The 18,000-nt window shown below is 52.4% G+C and overlaps 1 protein-coding gene across 1 annotated transcript; it reads right to left on the reverse strand.

The window, feature by feature from the left end:
- Positions 1–3,201: 3,201 nt before the first annotated feature.
- Positions 3,202–13,119, reverse strand: GSG1L2 (GSG1 like 2). Its single transcript, XM_008270727.4, has 5 exons — positions 12,244–13,119; positions 9,386–9,433; positions 8,369–8,521; positions 7,253–7,364; positions 3,202–6,585 (listed from the first exon to the last, which is right to left on the reverse strand). The coding sequence occupies exons 1-5, from the start codon at positions 12,668–12,670 to the stop codon at positions 6,342–6,344; spliced, it is 984 nt and encodes a 327-aa protein (XP_008268949.3). The 5' UTR covers positions 12,671–13,119; the 3' UTR covers positions 3,202–6,341.
- Between the last annotated feature and the right edge of the window lie 4,881 nt (positions 13,120–18,000).

Consider the following 18,000-nt stretch of genomic DNA (forward strand, 5'->3'; position numbering starts at 1 on the left):
ACCATGTTCGTGAGATTCGTTCAAACTGTCATGTGTCAGACAGGAGGTCACTCCTCTCACAGTTTTAATTTATTCTTCTGGAAGTGGGCAGTGCAAAGGCCCTGAGGCAGAGTGTGCTTGGTGTTCTCAAGGAGCAGCAAAAACCCAGTGCGCTGGGCAGAGTGACGAGGTGGGGCGAGGGAGGAGTGAGGTTAGGGAGACGGCAGAGAGCCTAAAGGTATCTTGTAGGGCATGGGTAGACCTTCGGCTTTTAGTCTAAATGGGATGGCAATCCTTGTAGGATTCTGAGGAGAGAGGGACCTGACCGGATGTTCATCTATCGGGTATGGATGGTAAGCTGACAAAAATGGGAACGGGGAGACAAGCTGGAGGCTTTTGCGCAGTAATCAAAACCAGCAACCATTGGAGGTGGCAGCCGGCAAGCGACAAGCAGTGCCTGGATCCAGACGCATTTAGATGGTGCAACAGGCAGGATTTGTTGATGGACTGGCTGGAGAGGAGCACAGGAAAGAAAGAGAAGAATTAAGATTTACTCCAAGATTTTGATTTGAAAAACTAAGTAAGATTGGGTGTGGGTGTGGGTGTGGGCAGGTGAATTAGTAGTTGAGTTTTGTCTGTGATCTTGAAATTCCTGTTTAGTCCAAGCGGAGGTGTTGAGGGAACAGTGGGATCTCTCAGTCTGGGGTATATCCCAAGGAGAGGCCTAGTCTAGTAATATACATTAGAAAAAGTACTGCAAGGGAGAGGTGGAAGAAATATTTTTTGTTAAAGATTTATTTATTTATTCATTTGAAAAGCAGAGTTATAGAGAGGTGGAGGCAGAGAGAGAGAGAGAGAGAGAGAGAGAGAGAGAAAGTCTTCCATCTGCTGGTTCACTCCCCAATTGGCCGCAATGGCCAGAGCTGCACTGATCTAAAGTCAGAAGCCAGGAGCTTCTTCTGGGTCTCCCACATGGGTGCAGGGGCCCAAGGACTTGGGCCATCTTCTACTGCTTTCCCAGGCCATAGCAGAGAGCTGGATGGGAAGAAGAGCAGCCAGGACTCGAACTGGCGCCCACATGGAATGTTGGCACTGCAAGCAGTGGCTGTACCTGCTATGCCACAGTGTCAGCCCTAGAAAGAAATATTTAAAGTACAAAAAGCAAAGTTAAATCCTTACACTTTTTGCATTGTGGGCTAACCGGGATTATTTTACAAAGATAGGTTTTGTTGGCATGCTGTGCAGAAGATGTGAGGGTTTACCTTTACCTTTTTTTTTTTTTTCACAGCATTTAAATTTAGCAAACATTTTTTTTTTCCCATGTGGGAGCTATCACAGGTAGGTAGTATATATAACCGTGCACTTGGCCGAGGGTGAGTGTAGACAGGGAAGTATCTGAGGACTGAGCTCCTGGGCACTTGATGGAGAATCAGCCAAAGTTGTTGGAAAGGAGTAGCCCAGGTGGTGGTGGGGGCCCATGGGAGCAGTGTCCAGGAGTCAAGTGAAGATGTGTACAATTATTTTAAATTAATTATTTCAAAATTAATTTGAGAGGCAGAGAGACAGACAGACAGACAGAGATCTCCTCTGCTCATTGACTCCTCACCTGCTGGTTCACTCTTCAAATTGCCCACAGAGTCGGAACTGGGCCAAGTTGAAGCCAGGAGCCAGGAACACAATCCAACTCTCCCGTATGGGTGGCAGGGACCAAGCTATCTCGGCCATGACCTGCTGTCTCCTGTGGTGCACAGTGTCAGGAAGTTGGCGAAAGGAGCCAGAGCCGGGACTTGAACCCAGGTACTCTGATGTGAAGCATGGGCATTCTGTCTGGCTTCTTAACTGTTAGACCAAACGCCTACCTCCAAAATCTCAAATTTTTTGAGTGCAAACATAACACCACCAGAGGAAGATTCCACACCATGAAACTTTGTTTCATTCACAAACCTATCAAAAATATTAGCCTGCAAGCTATATATATAACGTGTGCATGAAGCATAAAAAAATTTCATGTTTAGAACTGGATCTCATCCCCAAGACATCTCATGGCATATATTTAAGTACTCAAAAAAATCGTCTATTGAAACACTTCTGGTCCCAAGTGTTTCCAGGGGCTCCCCCAACCCCGTACCTTCCTTGCTGTACCACTGCATGGAATTAAAATACGAGGAGTGGCCGGCGCTGCGGCTCACTAGGCTAATCCTCTGCCTGCGGCGCCAGCACCTTGGGTTCTAGTCCTGGTTCGGGTGCCAGATTCTGTCCCGGTTGCCCCTCTTCCAGGCCAGCTCTCTGCTGTGGCCAGGGAGTGCAGTGGAGGATGGCCCAAGTCCTTGGGCCCTGCACCCCATGGGAGACCAGGAAAAGCACCTGGCTCCTGCCATCGGATCAGCGTGGTGCGCTGGCTGCAGCGCGCCGGCAGCGGTGGCCATTGGAGGATGAACCAACGGCAAAGGAAGACCTTTCTTTCTGTCTCTCTCTCTCACTGTCCACTCTGCCTGTCAAAAAAAAAAAAAAAAAAGAAACCCACACAGGAGGAGAGATGTGTACAGCATGCCTGGAATGGTCCAGCCCATCTCTGGGACAGGTACTCCAGTTTCTCCTTTCTTCTTCTTGGCAGTTTTTTCCTGGTCTCTGTTGATTCTCCTTGTTACCTTTCTTCAGTGCAGGATCCATTCCTAATGACACTGGGCAGGTTTGATGGAAGCCCTTGGGGGCTGTTCTTAAAAATATAGAAAAATGTTGCCTCTCTGGCACCCCCTGGAGGTCTGGAAGGTGCACTGACTGAGGTTCATGGAGTTCACAGGTTCACCAACCAGAGATCAAAATGCTACATTGTTGCTGAAGTGTCCCCTGTAGTTAGGCCTGCGACGTTTGTGTCTGTTCTGAACTGGGACAGTTTTTCTTCTCGAAATTCTCTAAACAATGCAGTATAACAGCTATTTGAAAAGCATTTGCATGCATATAATGAGATGACTTAGAATACAATGCAAATCTAGGATGATTTAAAGTATATGGGAGGATTGTGTAGGTTACATAAGAATACTACACCATTTTATACAAGGAACTGGATCATCTGAGGGTTTTGAAATCTGCAGGCGTCCTGAAATCAACTCCCTAAGGATACTGAGGGATGACTGCACGTGTGTGAGTACATGAGAGAGAGAGAGAGGTCTTTGAAAAGTTCATTGGAAATTCACATTTTTAAAATATTTATTTATTTGAAAGGAAGAGTTGCAGAGAGACAGAGGCAGAGAGAGAGAGAGAGAGAGAGAGAGAGAGACAGAGGTCTTCCATGCGCTGGTTCACTCTCCAGATGGCCATAATGGCCAGAGCTGGGCCAATCTGAAGCTAGGAGCTAGGAGCTTCCTCTCTGTCTCCCACACGGGCGCAGGGCCCAAGAATTTGGGTTATCTTCCACCAGGGTGTAAGAAGAGACAACAGGGTCCCCTCCTGTGTGTCCCATGCAAGGATGGCTCTCGACTTAGGATGGGTCCAGTTAGGCACGCTTGACCTCACAGTGGTAGCAGAGTGACGCACGTTCAGCCAGCGGAAGCCATCCTTGAATTGTGTGTGGATTTGGATCTTTTCCCTGGAGCGCCAGGAGGTCCGATCCTCTCTGGCGAGGCGCAGCAGCCGGCGCGGCTCCCACGGTCACAAAGCCTGCAACTGACGCGCTACCGCCTCCGGTGCTGCTGGGCCGGGTTGGGCCGTGGTCAGGTGCACAGCATTTGCAATTGACAATGGGTTTGTAGGGATGTCACCACGTTATCAGTCTAGCAGCATGTGTGTCTTTTAATTTCACTTTCTCACGAGTTTCTGAGTCTCTTGGATTGGTGTACATATGCATTGGGTGATTACACACATAGAGATGCTCCTTATAGGTAAGGTTTTCTATTTTTGCCAACCATTGTTCTAGATGTTGGGGGATTACAGAGAACAACAGTTCTTGCCTAGAAAGTTTGCAGTCCACCAGAGGGGAACACATATGTGAAGAGATCACCTCGTTACACTGACGCAATAAAATCCAACGGGGGTGGGGCTGGTGTTGTGGCGTAGCAGGTTAATCCACAGCCTGCGACACCAGCATCCTATCTGGGTGCTGGTTCGAGTCCCGGCTGCTCCACTTCTGATCCAGCACTCTGCTTGTGGCCTGGGAAAGCAGTAGAAGATGGCTCAAGTGCTTGGGTCCCTGCACCCACGTGGGAGACCTGGAAGAAGCTTCTGGCTCCCAACTTGGGACTAGCCCAGGTCCTCAGTAGCGGCTCACCTTCAGTCCTGCCCTGGTGTCTAAATGGGTCCCCAGTATTTCTGTCTTGGGGTGCTGGCTATGCCATCTGATGGTGCCAGGTTCTCGCACAAGGTTCCAGAACATGCATTTCCTCCTTGGCACCTTGAGCTGCAGTCTCCACGGTTAGATTTCTCACCAGGAGAGACACGAGTGTGTCTTTCCAGTAGATTTCTTTCTGCCTAGGACCAGACGTTGACCTGATTTTGTGACGGTCATGCAGGACCTGCCCGCCTGAGTGCACGGGGTGAGGGGACACAGCCCTTGCAAAAGACAGAAGCTGTTGGGGTCTAGGTCAACAAATGGGCCTGGGAACTCCAACACACACACACACAGCGTGCTGCAAAAATCTGCTCTGTCGCCCAAATTCCACAGGCCCCACATTTGTCAGGCTGGTGCTGGACTTGAGCCCTGAACACAAAGAAGCTCCCTGGATTCTTTCCTTCGCTCTTGGACAGGGTAAGGGTCACGGTTCAGCACGGATGTCTCCATTGGAAACATGTGAGTTGATTTTTCAGAAATGGTATGTTTACCAAATGTGTAAAAATTATATTTTTAAATGAACAGGAGCCAGGGCAGATTGAAGGTTTTGTTAGAAACTGGCAATCCGTTTTTCCCCCTTAAATCCCAAGTTATGTGCCTGACAACCTGTGCCTCAATCCCATGTTAGCTTAAAATACAAGATAAATGGATTGAGTACTATAACAACACATTAGGAGACCCACAGCTCACTGCTGCCTCAAACAAGGCTTGCCCGTTTGGCAGTGGTTATTTTTAGAAGCAAAAGTGCCTGGGACAATTCAAACATTTGTTTCACTTCACTGTGATAAGACGGCATTCCATTTGCCTCTGTTCTCATTTCTTCCCATCATTGAATGACCCTTCCAAACTGATTTTACTGTAAGTACAAGTTGCAACATTTATTTTTAAAATAACAGAAAATGTGTTTTTAAATTTCTGACTTTTTAAAGAAATATGTATTTATTTGTTTGAAAGGCAGAGTTACAGAGAGACAGGCAGATAGGGAGAGAGATCTTCCAGCCACTGGTTCACTCCCCAAATGGCTACAATGGCCGGAGCTGGGCCAAGCTGAAGCCGGTAGCCCAGGACTCCATCCGGGTCTCCCATGTGGACCATCATCTGCTGCTTTTTCAGGCGCATTCCAGCGGGGAACTGGATCGGAAGTGGAGCAGCCAGGACTAGAGGCAGTGCCCTTATGGGATGCTGGTGCTGCAGGTGGAGGCTTAACCCACTACAGCACAAAGCCAGCCCCTGTTTCTGACTTATTTTTATTATTTATTTGAAAGTCACAATTACAGAGAGAGAGGGAGAGACAGAGAGAGAGAAATCTTCCACTTACTGGTTCACTCCCCAAATGGCCACAACAGCTGGAGCTGGGCCAAGCTCGCAGCCAGGAGCCAGGAACATCTTCCAGGTCTCCCACATGGGTGCAGGGGCCCAAGGACTTGGGCCATCTTCCGCTGCTTTCCCAGGCCATTAGCAGGCAGCTGGATCGGAAGTGGAACAGCTGGGACTTGAACTGGTGCAAACGTGGGATGCTGGTGTCGCAGAGGCTTTATCTACCACACCACAGCAAGGGCGCCCTGACTTCTTGGTTAAAGTAGAAGGAAAGCATGGGAATAGCCACCCATACTTTACTGTGTGTGCCAAAGCGGGGGGAGGAAGTTCTTGTCTTTTCTGTCAACAACAGCACATTTCGAATCTGTTGTCGTCAAGACTTGCTTCGTTCTCTCCTCACGTCTCTCCTCCTTAGTTCTTGCCTGCTCCCTTTCTCTTTGGGAACCTTATTAAATTCACTGTCAGGAAAGCTCCTGAAGCTCCTTCATACTACAGTGTCCATGACTGATACTGTAGGTAAGTTACCTCGCTTAAAGAGACTGGCGTTTTAGCAGGAATCGGAGGCATATGCACAAGGAGTTTAGTGAAAGGTGAGATGGGGGGAGGGGGTGGGGAGATCACCAGGACTGTGCATCTTCTGAAGCCCACCCCAGGGACGTCGGTCGCAGGCACAGGTGCGAAGCTTGTCTGCCTGTGCAGTTCTGGAAGCCGTGGGCTCTAGCTAGCACGCGGACACCTTGCCTGGGGCAGCTGCCTGCAGGTTTCCAGAAACATTTGCAAGGGCGCCTCCAGCAGGGCTGGGAGCAGCTCCCGGTTCTCCAACAGGTGCTGGGAAGTGGTGCAGCGGCTGCCGACGGCTGTTTCGTACCCCCTGATTCTCTGCGAATCTCCGGCGGGCGGTGGCGTATCTGCTCATGGCTGTGACGGACACAGCCATGCAGAGGGTGAAAGAACCCCAGGCAAGACTGTCAAGAGAAGGCACAGTTAGGAAGGGGCCCAGGACCCCGATGCCAGGCTCCCTGGCGTGGGTCAGTTAGGTGGAAAACCAGCTGCTGGTTCTACCCCATGGGGACCTGCCTTTTGCATCACAAATCCCAGAGACCAGCCAGTATGGTGTTAATATAGTAGTTACAGAGGGCGGATTCTGGAGTGACCACTGTGGAGTGCTGGGGTTTGCCCCCTGGCCTCATCTCTTCACTTGTGTGGTCTTGAGCTGGTTACTTTTTTTTGTATCAGTCTCCTCATCATCTCAGCACTACAGGGTTGTGTGCCATACACCAAGTGTCTACAGAAAGGAACATCTGTAAAGTCAGGAGGAATTCTGGCAGGGGCCGGGTCTTTTCTCATTCCAGGGTTTATTAGGAGTGACAGCTCAGGACACGCCCCCAAACTGAATTTAAGAGTGTGTTGACAACACTCGTTTTATAAGCATGATGTCCTTAAATTTCTATAAAAGCGGTTGAGGCAGGTGTCTCACTTCACAGATAGGAAATGCGGCTGCAGAAAGATTACAAAACCCACTCAAAGTCAGCAGGTACCGGCCCTGTGACCACCATTGTTTGTCCTATGAGACCCGTGTGCATCTTTGCTGGGTCCCCCCCAGGGCCTGAGCACTATGGCCAAGTAACTCACCCATAGGACCAGCCGTAGTCCCATGTCTGGGGCCTCCAGTCTTCGGGACCAAGGTTCGCAGTGATTTGAAAAATGGTTGTGTACATCATGTGGGCCACCATGCCTAGGAGCCCTGCACAAGGAAAGCTTCGTGAGCCAGGGTGAAGCGTGCAGCGTGGCGGTGGGGCTGCTCTGCCTCGCGTGAGTAGGGTGCACGCGGCTTGTCAGCGTCCAGGAGTCCTCGTGCTGTTCCTGCACCTGTGCCGCCCTACACATTCCACCTGACACCTTGTTCCCGTGGTTGACACTGAGGAGACAGCAGCAGGGAGGGCCCTGGTGGATGCCAGGACTTGGGCCAAAGTCTACAACCATTTCCGGCTTGGTTCAGAAATTGGATTTTATCACCTATTCACTGATGATGGGACTTAAGAAAGCAGCGTTCTACTGACCAACCACAGATGTGCTGCATGAACAGGGCTGATGCTCTGGTAACTCAAGAGAGCTTTGCGCTCCCAGCTGGGGAACTGAGAGAATCGTTTGCTTCTTGGTGGAAAAGCCCACTTAGGAGACCAAATTAAATTGCCCTGAAAATTGCTTGGAGAACATGGAAACAGAGCCAAAACAAAAGTTCTTTATTTTTATGGAGGATTTATGCCAAACACAGAAGGCAATTGTTTGTTTATTTATTGAGTACAGACGTGGTACACTCTTACTTAGTCATCACTGTGGGCCAACTTAGAGAAGCTAAGTAACTTTTCCGGACTCGCACAGCCAATCAGATAGTAGAGATCTGAACTCTTGCAGAATTCCTCCACAGACTCATGCCTAACCTCTGTCCTAGACGGAGTGACTGCTGTTCTTAGAACCAGTGTACCCTCTTCCCAGGGATGAGATAAAGACACCATGGATATGTTTTACCTCCATCTGTGCCCGTTCCCTTTCTATGCATCCATCACCCAAAGAAACCTTGCTTCCACTCGCTGAGATTAACTCAGTGACTGTCCTGCTGCACTGGCCGTTGGCAGGGAAGAGCCAGCCCGCTCTTGGGTGATGGACACATCCAGCCTGATGCATTGCATTCCCTCTGGGGCGGGCCACAGGGAACTTGCCTCTTCTAACGATGCTATTGGAACGAACCTGCGAGGACCATGAGGATGGCCACCAAGGCGTCCACCTTGAACCAGTTGAAGCTGGAGCTGGGGCAGCTCACTCGGGAGCCGAGGAGGACAGCACTTGAGAGCAGCAGGAGGACATCCAGGAGCTCAGCCCCGATGGACAGCCACAGAACACCTGCCAAAAGTAAGGGGCTGCTCCAGATGCAGAAGCCCCGGATGGTTCAATCCTGGGGTCATTCAAATGCAAAAAGCAAGTGCCTCGGAGTGAAAACCACAGATACCTCTGCTGAGTCTTGGAAAGTTGGCAACAAAAGGGGCCTCATAGGGTCTGATGCAGATGTTGGGGAAGATTGCTCTTATTGGGAAAAGGATAAACTAAGCCAAACCATGTTCTGAGGACCCGAGTGAGGCAGACACCTCCTTTCTCCAGCTCGAAAGTGAATGTGGTGTCTGGAGTCCTCCAGAAGGCAGCAGCTTTGTCCTTTACAGAGGATCCACAAAGTTCAAGAGCAGAGCAAAGGGGGCTGAGAGTTGAAGGGCCCTGTGTGGAGGCACCACAACCTCATTTGTCTCTGTGTGGGCTGCTTGCTTCACCTCTGGATGGGACCCTGCTGTGTTGGATGCGGAGGGGACAGGAAGGGAAACTGATACTGCAGAGGCCTACTGGAAGTCACTGGGCACACAGCCATGAACAAGCAGAAGTGACCCACGCCCCGACTAAACCCACATCCACCTGGGAGAGCAGACCCCCCAAAAAGCAATCACAAACTGAGTGACCCCGAGACAGTGCCAGCACCCAGCTCTTCCCGACTCTGCCTTCACCCTCCACGGACAGCTTGAAACCGGCCATGCTGGGGACGCTGACACCATGGGAAGTGGCAAACCCAACCCATCAGGGCTTCCCTCCTCCCTGCATGGTTGGTGGTTAATGTTTGCCCGCACAGCTCCAGCTACAGGGCACAAAAACAGCGACCTTTAAAACAAGCAAGATTGTCCAGATTGGGAGAGTGCTGAAGGGCAGACCAAGGAAGGAACTTACCCTGCTCCTCAGCTGGCACCACGCTCTGGAAGCTCCTGCACACTTCACCTAAAACAGAGAGGACACATCTGTCGGCGGGTTCCACTGCACAGTGTGGGACCGGCAGTCACTCCGGCCCCTTAACTGTACCCTCACTCATCTGGAGGGAGGAAGGGGGAGTGTGCCAGAGCATGTCTCTATTTTTTTAATTTTTAACTTTTTAAAAGGATTCACTTATTTATTTGAAAGGCAGAGTTACAGAGATAGGGAAAGACACACACACACACATATGCACGCATAGATCTTCCACCCACTGGTTCACCCCCAAATGGCCACAACAACCAGGGCTGGGCCAGACCAAAGCCAGGAGCCAGGAGCTTCTTCTGGGTCTCCCATGTGGGTGGTAGGGACCACGTTAGGGACCCACGTACTTGCATCATTATGTGCTGCCTTCTCAGGGAGCTGGATCGGAAGTGGAGCAGCTGGGATTGGAACCAGTGCTCCTATGGGATGCTGATGTTGCAGGCTCAGCCCACCGCCCCACGATGCACTTTCTCATGTGCTAAGTGGGGGTCCCATGAGAACTACATGAATCCCTTCTGATGGAGCTGTTCCCCGTGACCTAATGACCTCCTGGGGGTCCCACACCTTCACCCTTACCACGCAGGGGACCAGGTTCCCAGCACACACACCTTTGGGTCAAACACCACCCAGACCATAACAAGGAGTGAGCATCTGCCCTGTTTCCTGAGCTGACTTTCCTAATAGAGAGGCGGAGGCCGGGGACAGAGCCAGGGCCAGGGCACAGAGGCCGGCCAAGCAGATTAAGAGAATTCCCAGTAGCTTAGAAGCACGGCCCTTGATAAACACGAATCCTCAGAAATGATGTTCCTTTTGAACAAAGCCCATAGGATTAAAAGGAAAAATCTTGATAAATCCCACGAAGCCAGAGAGGCAGACGTGACATAACTGGACAGTGTCCCAGCCACCAAACAGCCTGGCAGGCCAGCCCTAGGAAGACACGTCCCGGTGCCCAGGGCTGGAGTCTGCCATCCTCTGTCTGCTTGTCCCACAGCAGCCCCCTCCCCACCAGTATGGGCCCCAGGCCTGCCCTTCCTTGAATTTCCAGGTTTCAAGAACAGCACAGGAATGGATGAACTGATTTGCCTAAGACAAAATGCATGGGGTCTAGGCCCAGCCCAGGCTCTGAGTTCTCATTTCAAGTATTCAGTTCTGATAGTGAAACAAAAGGCGTGGTCCCGCTTTAGAGGCCTTGGCGGTGGGGAGGGGAGGTCAGAACCGTCTGAGGTGGCTGGTGCACAGAACATTCTAGAACAGCACTCCAGGGAAGGCTAACTTTGAGGGAGGCGGAGCTAACTCCTTGCTGGGCCCTACTGGGTACCTGGAAGCCCCTTTCCTGGACTCCTCCCCAGACTGGAGTCTCCCTGGCTTACCTGGCCCCACCTGGCCCTTTCTCTCATCAACTTCTAGTCCTAACCCTTCCTTCCTAAACTCCAAATCTCCCAGAGCAGACGTTTGGGGTGGGGAGCTCCAGGTTCCACTCGGCTGCAGAAAAACTTCCTTGGGCTCATGCAATGCTTGCAAGACACAATTTTTTGAAATTTTTGAAGGATTTATTTATTTATTTGGAAGGCAGAGTTACAGGGAGAGGGAAAGACACAGAGAGAGATCTTCCATCCACTGGTTTACTCCCCAGATGGCCACAATGACTGGCGCTGGGACAAGCCCAAGCCAGGAGCCAGAAACTCAGTTGGATCTGAGTCCCTGGAATGGCAGGGACTCAAGTTCTTGAGCCATCCATCACCTCCTAGGGCGTGCATTCCCAGGAAACCAGAATGGGAAGTGGAGCTGGGATATGGACCCAACACTTTGATATGGGAGGTGGGCATCCCAAATGGCATCTTAACCATTGTGCCGAATGCACACCCCTTCTCATTGTATTTTAATCTTGGGTCTCCCACTGTGGCTCACTCACTTTGTTACCCCCCCCCCCCCCCCGCCTGGCTGTCTGTCTAACATGGAAATGGCTGATAGCGGATTTGCTCCCCTCTTTGCAGGGGGCTTTGCCATGTCTGGGGGAGTGCATGTCTGACTTTTGTGTGCATTGTAATCCCCAGGGGAGTTTTTTAGACTATGGATGCCACCAGACAGAACAGTGACTCGAGAATAAAAAAAAATGCCATGGAAGTGGAAAAAGAAAAGGCAATTAGAAACTCCGGGAAAAGTAAAAAGCTATAAAGAAATGTTATGTCATAAGGCCAACATGGACACAGAAATGGGGACAGCTGGAGGTCCTCCCCTTTCCACCCTTGGAGGTTTTGCATCCCATGCAGAAAGAGGAGAAGATTTTGGACCTGGGCATGGGCTTACAGCCAGGCCGCCCATGGGTCAAATTCCTCTCCAGTTCTTCATGAGGCCAAAAGGCTCTTTTAATAAAAGGTTTGCTGCAAGAACATCCCACGTGCAGGACAGGGCTGCAGCTTGGAGAAGGATGGGAGCCACCTTGGATTACCAAAGGGCTGTGAGTAACTGGGAATGGTGACAGTAACAGACACTAAAAGCTAATGTTTAGTGAATGCATACAGTGTGCCAGGCATGGTCGCAAGTGCCTTAGGTGAGTGTGGTCATTTAACATTTACTATAATTCTAGGAGGTAAACACTGCTATTTTATCTAAGAGATAAACACTTCCCACTTTATAGATGAGAAAACTGAGGCTGGGGCAAAAGGACTTGCTCAAGGACACACACATAGACACGGACAGGGCTGGATTCAAACCCAGGGAACCCGGCTCCAGAGCCCCAGCTCCAGGCCCCCCGTGCTGCACCCATCACCCCAGAACCTGTGGGCCAAGCTCACCTGTGCTGCTGAAGGTCTCCTCACAGGACAGCCAGAGCCCCACGTGGAACCTGCGCTGGATGAACTTGTCATCGCCCATCTCCCAAATGTACTGGACAGCCTGGCCCCCTGCGTCGCTCCTGCCGCTGCCGCTGGACTCGATGGGGTGAATGCAGTGTGGCCCCCCCACTGGGTCCTGGCACAGCGGCTTTGTCACCCGCCGAGTCCCCTGGCACCAGTGGCTGCTGCTCACAGCGATGAGGGAGAGGGTGAGGGCGAGGCCGATGGGGAGGAGGGTCAGAGCCCGCTGCCGCCGGGCCCGGTCCATGGCCGAATGAGGTGCAGGGTACAGGATGAGCTGTGTGTGGGGGGGTTCACTTCCCCGCTGGCCACCATCCCCACGCCTCATCCCTGCCATCTGGTGTCCTGCCGCGGGCTTCTCGCTCATCCCCTTGGGGAATGACCGTGAACTCCAGCGCGCTGTCTGTGCAGGAGCCCCGCGGGTGCCCTCATGCGAAGAGGCTCAGAGCGGGGACACCTCTGAGTTGGTACTGGTGGCCTGCAGTCCTCCCCGGGACGGAGGGATGTGCAGAGAGGGCTTTGGTTTAATTTGTTAAAATTATGGTAAAATACACACAGCACAGAGCCTACTCTCTTCACTGCCTTTTTTTAAATTTGGCTGGTGCCACGGCTCACTCGGCTAATCCTCCACCTTGCGGCGCCAGCACCCCAGGTTCTAATCTCAGTCGGGGTGTCGGATTCTGTCCCGGTTGCCCCTCTTCCAGGCCAGCTCTCTGCTGTGGCCCGGGAGTGCAGTGGAGGTTGGCCCAAGTGCTTGGGCCCTGCACCCCATGGGAGACCAGGAGAAGCACCTGGCTCCTGGCTTCGGATCAGCGTGGTGCGCCGGACACAGTGCGCCGGCTGCAGTGGCCATTGGAAGGTGAACCAGTGGTAAAGGAAGACCTTTCTCTCTGTCTCTCTCTCTCTCACTTTCCACTCTGTCTAAAAAAATTTAAAAAAATTAAACTTAATGTTTATTTGTTTTAAATTTATTTATTTAATTTTAAAGATTTATTTATTTATTTGAAAGGCAGAGTTACAGAGAGACAGAGGCAGAGAGAGAGAGAGAGGTCTTCTATTTGCTGGTTCACTTCCAGGTGGCTGCAACAGCTAGAGCTGCGCTGATCCAAAACCAGGAGCCAGGAGCCAGGAGCTTCTACTGGATCTCCCACGTGGGTGCAGGGTCTCAAGCACTTGGGCCATCTTCTACTGCTTTCCCAGGCCACAGCAAAGAGCTGGATCAGAAGTGGAGCAGTCAGGACTGGAACCCGTGTCTATATTGGATGTCACTGCAGGTGACAGCTTTATCGACTACACCACAGCGCCGGCCCTGTAAGCCATTTTCTATAAGGGAGGTGAACACCTGTAGACTTTGGCTCTCTCTGGGCATTCTGGAAGCAATTCCCCATACACACCAAGAGACAACACCATTTCATTGTGTTTTTGCCGTCACATTTTTTTTTTGATCTTTTTTTAGTCGACTTTATCCGTTGTGGCTAAAGTCCAGGGTTGTTGGGGTGGGTGTCTGGGGGAGTCTGCCCCGCTCTTGCCTTTGTATCCAGCTGGGTTCTCAGCATTGGGTTCCAGAAACAGGGAACCCTGGAGACTTCCTAGGACTGTTTCTTGTCCAGCCAGCCCTGTGGGGAGAAGGGCTTCAGAGGTCTTGTTTTGGGGCCTCTGAGAGATGTGAGGCTGCAGCAGGTGCTGTGCAGAATGGGGAGCCCGCCTGCATCTCACTTGGCTGCTGAATTCAGCACCATCCTGGGGTCTCAGAGGCTGGCGGAGGCCCTTGGCACTCTTATCCCAAGGGAGCCCCTGGGATAAGTCCCTGGGACAAGTCCCTGTGACACTCTTGTCCCAGAGGAGGCCCTAGGATGGGCGTGGGCGTTGCAGATCCTTAGGGAGCTCCTTGGACAGAGGTCATTGATGCAGGAGCGAGGGTGGGAGAAGATGGCACGTGGCATTGAAACAGACAAGTTCTCGATTCCAGGTCAGGCACCTTCTGCAGGCCTGGATGTAACCAAGGATCTACAGGGCCGTGACAAGCAGGTGCAAGTTCATCCTGTCTGTAGTTACCAGGATTTGCCACTAGATGGCCCCCACCCAACAGGTGAGAAAGCCTTGTAGGCTTTCTCAACACAGATGCTTTGAGAAGTTGGGAGAGGAGGTAGAACATTCTCACAAAGCAGGCATCTTCCTTCCCAGCATGCACCTTGCTACATGCACCTTGTGCCTTTAACGTGAAATGACAGAACAGCTTTCTTGTCACCTCCAGTCCACCAGACCAACCCTCCTGGGGGGTGTCTGTCCCTCCAGGTCACTTCTTCCTGTTCCCTGCAGTCCCACAGAGAGGGCTTCATGGGTGCCAGGGGCCCCAGCACCCCAAGAGTCCACGATGGGGGTGTCTTGGTTCAGCTGGAATGCTGTACGGCTGAGTTGTCAACTCTGGCCGGGCAGGCTTTTTCAGCTATCTACGGAGGAGGGTGCACCTGCTTCCCCAGCTGCCCAGAACTCGCCCAGGGTGGTTTTCACTGAGTGTGAAAACAAACACCTAGTGAAAACACATTCTTCTGCTCTCTGGCTGACCTGACGACCGTCCACCTGGGCCTCCACTGTGGGAGGCTGGGGCAGTGGATGGGAGAGGCTGTGGGGGCTGGGCAGGGAGAAGTGGGGCGAGGCGGGACACTTTGGAGGCACCGGGATGAGCCCACCAGAGCGCCCGAGCTCACCTAGAGAGGGCAGGGGTAAGGGCATGGCTCTCCTCCAGGCAGCCGTGCTCAGCACATCCCGGCCAGAAGTTGTGCTTATCCAGGCCCTGCTATTTGCTATTTGCTGGGTGGCCGTGGGCCGGAAACCTAGCCTCGCTGAACTTTAACTTGGGGTTTCTCGGCTATGCCGCGGAGAGTTGGCCCTGCCCTCATGGGGTGCTCGGGAAGATGGATGAGCCAGGGTGGTGGATGGAAGGTGCTGGAACATGTGAGCTGTCGGGGAGAGGCGCTGGCCGGGTCAGGAAATCCACAGTGGAGCTGCGAGGTGGGCTGAGTGACTTGGCACGCGCGGGTGAGTTCAGAACGCCTGGGCATTTAAAAGGCCCCACGTTGGACTCTGCAGCACCTTGTCTTGTGGGTGTCTGGATGTGACCCCGGCCGCTGAGTGGGTGGGAGTAGCTTCCGGCCCTGGGGCTGATTGCTGTGGTGTCCCGGGCCAGGTAGCTGTCCCTCCTGGAGTCCCGACATACACAGGGCCTGGAGGGTGCCCGGCCTGTGTGGCCGGCCCAGCCTGGCCTGGAGAAACTTAATGCCTTAGAAAGAACATTCCCCTTCCAAGGATGCCTGTCTCCAGGCCCATGTCCTGCTGCCTGGTCTTGAGCCTCGAACCCCAGCCTGCCTCACTCTGGCCTGGGGTGGGGTGGGGTGGGAACCACTGACCCCTCTGCTTTTCTCCCTGGGCCCAGAGAACTCAGCTGACTTGGGGAAGGTCTGGAAAGAAAAAAAAAAGAAAAGAGAAAAAACCTTCCTTGCTTTTGGGTGGGGGAGGGAGGAGTTGGGGGAGGCCAGGGCGGGGCTGAGCCACAGCTGATGAGAAACTTTGAAGATTCAGTCCGGAGCTCGAAGGAGACGGGGACAGACGCCCTGGACACGGGCGCGGAGGATTTGTGCAAACATTTCCTCCCCGGACAAGGAGGAATGCCCGCGGAGGCCGCCCGCGAAGCGTCTCGGACAGCGAGAGGGGTGCATCCGCGTTGAAGGCGTGCGAGGATGAGGGGGGCAGCCGGCAGGGTCCCTGCTCCCTGGGGGTCCGGGCCCCTCGGCTCCTGGGCTCCTGGGAGGCCCTCCGTCATCATCCTGGTGTCGCTGGTCTCCATAGCCCAAGTAAGAGCGCTTGCTTATTCCGTGTGCCTCTCTCCTCTCAGTGTGATCTCTTGTGCGTGTTCTCCTGAGTGCAGGGGCACCTGGCTAGTGGGAAGCGAGACAAGGAAGTGGTGCCCTGCTGGCCTCTGAGCTTAAAGAGGGACCCGCTGTTGATATTTGGGTGTCTTTCTCCCAAGCCCTTTCTCTGTGCGTTGCTATAAACACGAATGAAATGATGCAGGCTGTTAGCTCTCCTGTCCTTGTCTCCTCCTGCGGCACTTCGCGGGCACTGCCCCACGCCGGCACGCTCTCTGCGAGTGACATTTAAAACTGCTGCCGCGCGCGCCTGTCTGCCCCTGGCTCTCGCTCAGGGCGGAGCGGTGGAAGCATTTTCTGTTCCTTTTCTTGTTCTTTCTTGCTATGTATTTAAAACAATAGCAGCATGCTTAGGTTAAGAAAAGACCCGTGAAGTCCAACAGAATATCAGCACCAGCCACAGGCTCCTGTGGTCCCAGCCTTCGATCTTTGTGGAGGTGACGTTAGTCCTGTCACATCCTGGTTAGGGTCATTAGCGTTTCGCTCCCCAGAGATCGCTCTCATGTCCACATGGGGGCTTTTACTTCCGGACGGTTTTACTTACAACTAATTAAAGAAAATAAACACAGCCTCAGGCAGTACATACTTTGTAATCTGCTTCTTTTAGTAACAATCTCCCCCCCCCCCCATTTATATGGGTCTCATGTCATGCTCTCTGCAATCCGGTGCTAATCCCATTTCACAGATGAGAAAACTGAGTCTTGGGGAGGTTAAGCGATCTTTGCCTTTGTCAGTTAAGTGTAGACCCAGGGCATGATCTTGATGGTTTTCAGCATGGGTTAGGGTGCAGTTAAACATCTTCTGGCCCTCTTCCAGGAGATTATACATTGTTGCCTTTGCTCTTTGCTGAGAGAGAGAGCTCTGTTCTAGTCTTTGGGGTCTTGAGAGCGCCAGAAGAGATGGCTCTCTTTCTCCTTTGATCCATGGGCAGGGCTGGCCGCTGTGAATAGCCACAGAATTCTGCGTCGCTTCTGCCCCCTGCACGGAGGGCTCAGGCTTGCTCTTGCTTCTTGGGCTTTTGTCGGTGGCAGCTAGGGACAAAACCCTCTGTGTCCACAGCTTCCTGGTGGCTGCCTTGAAACCCCCCTGGAGTTATATGCGTGACGATCAATGGTTCCGTGGTTTCAGACCCCCTAGGGGACGCCCCTTCCCCGCACATCCCTGAGGGGCCTGTAGCCCCAGGACCTGTGGTCCAGTAGGGGTGGAGCCGTTGTTTGCTTCCATTCTGGGAATTTGTCTCATTGAGAAATTCTTGTCTTTAACATTTCCATGACAGAAAAGCTAACTAACCTGATCTGATCATGGCACGTGGAAGGCTTGTATCCAGTTCTTGCCCTGGACCCCTGAAATGCATACAGTGAAAGCTTTTTTTTTTTTATTTTTTTTTTATTTGACAGGTAGAGTTATAGACAGTGAGAGAGACAGAGAGAAAGGTCTTCCTTCCGTTGGTTCACCCTCCAATGGCCGCTACGGCTGGTGCTGTGCAGATCCGAAGCCAGGAGCCAGGTGCTTCTCCTGGTCTCCCATCATCGGGTGCAGGGCCCAAGCACTTGGGCCATCCTCCATTGCCTTCCCGGGCCACAGCAGAGATCTGGCCTGGAAGAGGAGCAACCAGGACAGAATCCGGCGCCCCAACCGGGACTAGAACCCGGGGTGCCAGCGCCGCCAGCCCCGAGTGAAAGCTTTTAAAACAAGAGCACAGCCAGTTGTTTAGTTTCGCTCCCACACGCTGGGTCCTGCTGGAATGCTTCTTCACACACCATCTCATTTA

Source organism: Oryctolagus cuniculus, chromosome 17, assembly GCF_964237555.1.
Source record: "Oryctolagus cuniculus chromosome 17, mOryCun1.1, whole genome shotgun sequence".
Taxonomy (NCBI): Eukaryota; Metazoa; Chordata; class Mammalia; order Lagomorpha; family Leporidae; genus Oryctolagus; species Oryctolagus cuniculus.

What these genes read in the sequence shown, in the direction of transcription:
- GSG1L2 (XM_008270727.4), bottom strand. Translation starts at nt 12,670, where the DNA reads ATGAGCGAGAAGCCCGCGGCAGGACACCAGATGGCAGGGATGAGGCGT. An exon ending in GGAGACCTTCAGCAGCACAG is followed by an intron (nt 9,434 to 12,243) that starts GTGAGCTTGGCC and finishes TCTCTGTTTTAG; the next exon opens with GTGAAGTGTGCAGGAGCTTC. An exon ending in GGTGCCAGCTGAGGAGCAGG is followed by an intron (nt 8,522 to 9,385) that starts GTAAGTTCCTTC and finishes TACTTTTGGCAG; the next exon opens with GTGTTCTGTGGCTGTCCATC.